Source organism: Mesocricetus auratus, unplaced genomic scaffold (assembly GCF_017639785.1).
Source record: "Mesocricetus auratus isolate SY011 unplaced genomic scaffold, BCM_Maur_2.0 Super-Scaffold_100028, whole genome shotgun sequence".
Taxonomy (NCBI): domain Eukaryota; kingdom Metazoa; phylum Chordata; class Mammalia; order Rodentia; family Cricetidae; genus Mesocricetus; species Mesocricetus auratus.
Genome location: NW_024429209.1, coordinates 11,886,142 through 11,891,988, shown reverse-complemented (window position 1 = coordinate 11,891,988; position 5,847 = coordinate 11,886,142). Strand labels below are relative to the sequence as shown.

The 5,847-nt window shown below is 52.9% G+C and overlaps 1 protein-coding gene across 1 annotated transcript; it reads left to right on the top strand.

Moving 5' to 3' along the window:
• The first annotated feature begins 2,877 nt into the window (after nt 1–2,877).
• Nucleotides 2,878–5,468, top strand: Tp53rk (TP53 regulating kinase). The gene is made up of 2 exons (XM_005084969.4): nt 2,878–3,220; nt 4,121–5,468. Exons 1-2 carry the CDS (start codon nt 2,959–2,961, stop codon nt 4,597–4,599), a joined length of 741 nt encoding a protein of 246 aa, XP_005085026.1. The 5' UTR covers nt 2,878–2,958; the 3' UTR covers nt 4,600–5,468.
• Nucleotides 5,469–5,847: the final 379 nt, after the last annotated feature.

The window sequence follows — 5,847 nt, the reverse complement described above, 5'->3', positions numbered from 1 at the left end:
ACATTATTTCCCTCCCCTCAGCTTTTTTTTTTTTTTTTTTTTTTTTTGAGACAGGGTTTCTCTGTGTAGCCCTGGCTGTTCTGGAACTCGCAGAGATCTTCCTGCCTCTGTCTCTTAAACTCTGGGATTAAAGGCCTGCGACACCACTACCTGGCTATTTCCCTTTCCCTTAGGCTTGTTTGTTGCTTGTTACCTCCCTGGTCATGAGTAATAAAAATGTCCCCACCCTGGATGGCACTATACTCAAAGTGAGTCCTCTACTCTCCCCCCAAGTGTACCCCGTTCAAAGCAGAGTGCCATGTGGAGACGTGTTCTGTCCCCACTCTGCTGCTGGGGCAGGCCAGGGGCACCTTGAAAATCACCGCAGAATGAGTGACCCACACCCGTGGCTGTTTGGAAACAGTGCCTCAGTGACCCAGGGTCTCAGGGCCATTGTTGCAGGCTGTGTCAAAAATCTAGGAAGCAAGAATCGGTGGGTGGAGAAGGGGTTTGCTTACAGTGTGGGCAAGAACTGGAGGGGGAGACAAACTTGGCTTCTCTCTGCATTGCTAGAATTCTAGAAAGGATGAATCACCGGCTAGGAGCTCCGCGTGTACAGAGCTAGCCATGAGGTGAGCTCTCACAGCTGCTAACGACAGCTCTTGTCGCTATCTGCTGCAGGCTTCCAGCCCATGCCCACCCCTCTTCCTGGATACAATGTCCATATTCTTAGGACCCCTGTGCCCATTATAGAAGACACTAGTTGTCTGCATCAGCTCTTGTTCTGAGTAGGAACTCGCTGCGGCTTGTAGAATTCAACTGACCAAGCCTCTTCTCGCTGGCAGCCTCTGGTCCCCACCGCACTCCCTTCTGGCATTTCTTGGGATGAAGCCCGGCGCCCAACCTTACACTCAAACTTGCACTTTACTACTGTCTGTCTGTCTGTCTGTCTGCTCCCGGAAATAACCAAGTGAAGAGCGTCGCTGCCACCCAGCTTCCAGCTCTCCTGCAAAGTGACAGGGGCCAGCTGTGGACTTGGCTGTCTCTCCCATCTCTGGTCAGCTCATTTTCTCACGCAGTACCTTTAAGGTCTCCACCCCACTGTCTACCCTTTCAGCACCCAGGTAGACAAGAAGCCATCAACTCCCTCACCATTGTGCAGTTTAGAAGAAGACAGTCACACCAGGTGGTGGTGGCACATGCCTTTGATCCCAGCACTCGGGAGGCACAGGGGATCTCAGTGAGTTTGAGGCCAGCCTGGTCTACAAAGCAAGTTCCAGGATAGCCAGGAATGTTACACAGAGAAACCTGTCTCGAAAAAAAATTTTTTAAGTCACAAAATACAATGTATAAAATTCTCAAAAAAAAAAGAGGTAAAATATTTTTAAAGGTTAAAATTTGAATTTAAACGCCCCGGCATCCACTCCTCAAGCCTCACTAAGTAGTTCAGGCTTGCAGCCCCTGCCTCAGCCTCTGAGCACTGGGATCACAGGCCTGCACCAGCTCTCTGTTTCCATTCTATAGGCACTCTAGGCCAGGACCCACGTCTGCGGCACTGGGAGAAGGGCGGGAACCACACAATCTTCTGAAGGCTGCCAGTTGCATAGAGGGAGGCAGCTGTCAATCGACCAGTCGCATGACCAAAGGCAAAGGGACTTCGAGACAGGGGTGGAAACTAGAAAACTGGGTCTGAGAAGAGTTGGACTCCCTCTCCTCAGGGAGGCCAGGAAGGGCTTGTCTGGTAAGTGACCCTGGAGTTGAGAGAAAGGATGTCGACAAGGGCCTAGTCAATGAGGGGCTGGCAGAACGTGTTTCCCCAGAGGAAACAGCAGATGCAGAGGCTCTGTAGAGGGGGCATGATGGGGAGTGGGGGGTGTCTGGTGAGGGAAGGGTCTACAAGGGATGCAGGAGTTCCCTGCAGGCCCTCGTGGGCTGAATTAAGGTTTAGGTTTATCCTCAGCACAGTTACGAGATATTGACCATTTTATCCGGGTTTAAAGAGCTATGCCCAGTCTGACTTAGCAAGCCCGGGTCTGGTCAGCGTCTTAGTACTATAGATTTCTAAGGCAAGGGTTCAGATGCTTTTAGTCACCATAGCAATGGCGGTGTGGATGCAATCAATTATGATAATGCAGCCACATACTTGAGCACTGGGGGTGTAAAGGGAACCGGTTCTCGGTGAGCTTTGCTGGAAAACTTTCTGCCCACACAAGGGGTCTGATGTGTGAGAACAGTCCTGTCATGAGTATAAACGAAACCTAGGGATAACAGAGCCAGGATGCTGGTGCCATAGCAACCCTGGTCCAAAGTGCTTCTCTTCTCCATTTCAACAGAACCCCAAAGAGCATGGGGCGGGCAGGGAGGTCAGACACCATGTGAAGAGCGCCATTGTCCACCGGCATCACATAATCACCCTCGTCTTTTATTCTGACAAACTCTGGCCCCAGCAGAACCAGGCACCCTCATTCTGAAGATGAGAAAACCAAACACAGAGGGGTGGTGCTGGCTGTTGACACGCTAATGCCCAGCTTAAAGACCATGTTTCCATAGATTGAAGTGGGAAGATCATGAATTCGAAGCTAACCTGAGCTAGACAGCGAGATCCTGTCTCAGGAAGGAAGAAAAGGAAGGAAAAAGAAAAGGAAAGGAAAAAGAAAAGGACCCTAATAAAAAGGAGTATTGTCCACCAAATAATTTTCCCAGAAAGCCTCCAGGTGGGAGAAGGCTCCCAAAGCCTGCGCTTCACCAACGCGCTTCCGGAGAAAGCCGAAGAGTGAGAAGCTGTTGACCGAAAGTTGCCGAGCTCTCACGGAGATAGACGAAGAGCTTCGGGAAAGTAGAGCCAGCGCTCTGAAAGGTCGCCCGGCGGAACCACTGCGGCAGGGCGGAAGTGGGGGGGGGTATCGCGTGGCGGAAGAGGCCCGAGGAGTTCCGAAGACCCCGGAAGTGGCGCTGCCGGCGTCCGGACGAGCGGGAGGCATGGCTGAGTCGTCCTCGGAGCGGGAGGCGGAGGCCGAGGCGCTGGCGGCAGCGCGTGAGCGGAGCCTGCGTTTCCTGAGCGGCCTGGAGCTGGTACAGCAGGGCGCCGAGGCGCGCGTCTTCCGCGGCCGCTTCCTGGGCCGCGCGGCCGTGGTGAAGCACCGCTTCCCCAAGAGCTACCGGCACCCGGTGCTGGAGGCGCGGCTCGGCCGGCGGAGGACGGTGCAGGAGGCGCGCGCCCTGCTTCGCTGCCGCCGCGCGGGTGAGGCGGACGGGACGGGGCGGGACGGGGCCCCGAGGTCCGGGAGACGGGGCAGGACGGGGTTCTGAGACCCGGGAGGCGGGAGCGACCGGCGATGCTTAAGGACTGGCGCGCAGCTCCGCAGCTGCCTTTCAGCTTGTCGTTTCGCCTCAGTTTCCCTGCTTCTATCGTTTCCGCTCACCGTCCTCCGCACTCCGTGGGGTAGTTTAAAGCAGCAGGTGCCCTGACAGGCTCTCCGGATTCAGATTCTAAGCGCTGCTTCCCGCGTGGCCCTTCAGTGAGTCGTTACCCCCCACCCCGCGCGCCCCAGTTTCTGTGTATGTAATGGGGATCTGAGGGCTGTTGTGACTATTAGAGGACGTCTGTGAGTCACATGTTTGTATGCTGACAGAGCATTCAATAAAGTCTGATTTCATTAAATGATTCATTTTGTAAAATCTCCGGAGAAACTGAGGCACAAAGGGAAAGCGACTGAGGGTCCCCAGCCACCAGGTGAGCTGCCTGCAGCTTAGCAGCACACCTTTGCTTTTTACACTTACTGGTTTTTAGGTGTCTACTCCACACCAGGACACTGATCTGGGGAAACTCGACAGTGAATAGGCCTGTATTTACCGGCTCTAGCAGAGTTAATGGAGTTATAAAGTAGGGCTCACATTTTCTGTTTCACCTTTTATCCGACAGGGATGGTGGCTACCCTGATCCCCATTGACAGGTCTCTAGTTTCTAGGAAAGAGTCCTGAACGTAGTTGACGTTCAGGAGAGACTCCTGGAATTAATTGGAGCTATGGTTACCACATTACAGTCGCAGAAACAGATATAGAGAAGCTAATGGAGCCTTGAGGTTTCACAACTAATAAGTTGCCTTCCTAGAGAACACTCGCTAACGTGTGTGCATTGCAGGGATAGCCGCCCCCGTTGTCTTCTTCGTGGACTGTGCTTCCAACTGCTTATATATGGAGGAAATCGAAGACTCGGTGACCGTTCGAGATTACATTCAATCCACCATGGAGACTGAGAACAACCCCCAATGCCTCTTGGCCTTGGCCAGGAGAATTGGGCAGGTCCTGGCTAGGATGCATGACGAAGACGTCATTCACGGGGACCTCACCACCTCCAACATGCTCCTGAAACGGCCCCTGGAGCAGCTGCACATCGTCCTCATCGACTTCGGGCTGAGCTTTGTTTCTGGACTGCCGGAAGATAAGGGTGTGGACCTCTACGTCCTGGAGAAGGCCTTCCTCAGCACCCACCCCCACACCGAGGCTGTGTTTGAAGCCTGTCTGAAGAGCTACGGTGCTTCATCCAGGAAGTCCAGTCCAGTGCTGAAGAAGTTAGACGAAGTGCGCCTGAGAGGGAGAAAGCGCTCCATGGTCGGGTAGCAGGGTTGCTGTGACGACTGTCTCACAGTGAGAATGCTGTGCACGGCCCGACCTCAGGCTTTGTTGTTGTTAAGTGGCCTGTGGCCGTGCTGCGCCACTGTCATCTGGGTTCCGCTGATCTCCGGAGCTTAATGTACATAAGGCCTGTTCAGGCAGAACTGGCTGAGTAGCCCAGGCTGGCCTCAGATTGGCTGTGTGTGAGGATAAATAACCGTGAGTTGATCTGCATCCATTGGAGTGTAGGTGTGTGCTCTTATACCTGGTTTATCAATGCTCAGGGCCTCACACATGCCAGGCAAGCACTCTGCCAACTGAGCTACACCCCCATCCCTAGAACAGGGTGTTTCAGACCAATCCAAACAGACTTTCCTCCAAACAGTGGTTTGTGGATGTCATGCGTGGCACGTGGCATTGAGCTCAGAACAATACTCTAGTACTGAGGGATAAATGCGGACTCAGTTTGGGATAGCGTTTCTCTCTCTGCCCTCTAACCTGGTAGGGTTTTGTTGTGTGTACGAAGACTGTGCTAAAACCAGTTTAGTGGGATATAACCTCACTTTCCAAGAGCAGAGTAGACTCTGGGACATGGTGGACTGCTTTCAGAAGCTTGTTTCAGGTGTGTATTTTTACATGGGTGTGTTTGGAGTTCGCTATAAAAGGTGAGGGGCTGGAGAGGTGGCCTTGTGGTGCTCAGTTCCAAAGGACTCTGGTTCGGTTTCCAGTGCTCCAACTCCAAGGCATCCAGTGTCTCCTCAGGCACCTGTACTTAAGTGCACACGCCCCTCCTCCCAAACACACACTTAATTGCAAATAGTAAGGATAAATTCTTAAAACATTTTTGGCAGTTGCAATAAAAAGATGAAAAAATAGTACTCAGCGTGTGGGGTTTTACTGCTCCGTATCCACAGTTTTGAAGCTCATGGAGGTACAGAAGGGAGTTGGTATCTCGTGCAGTGGAGAGGCAGAACAGAGATGAAGTTGGTGAGGCGGTGGACAGAGTCTGAAAGCTGGGTTCTAAGGGGACCAGGACTGTTCCATTCCCCATAACTACCGCTGCCTGAGTGTGCAGCGTGTGACAGATGGTCAGGAGAGGATGAAGATGTCCCTTCCTGGGTAGCTGTCACTAGTACAGATTACTGTTGCCTGCTTTGCTACTGCATGCCTGGTTCTGTGCCAGGAGTTTTCATAGGGAGCTGTGAAACAGCTCTCGGGTGGTGGGCTGGACAGACGATGCCAGCTCAGGTACCA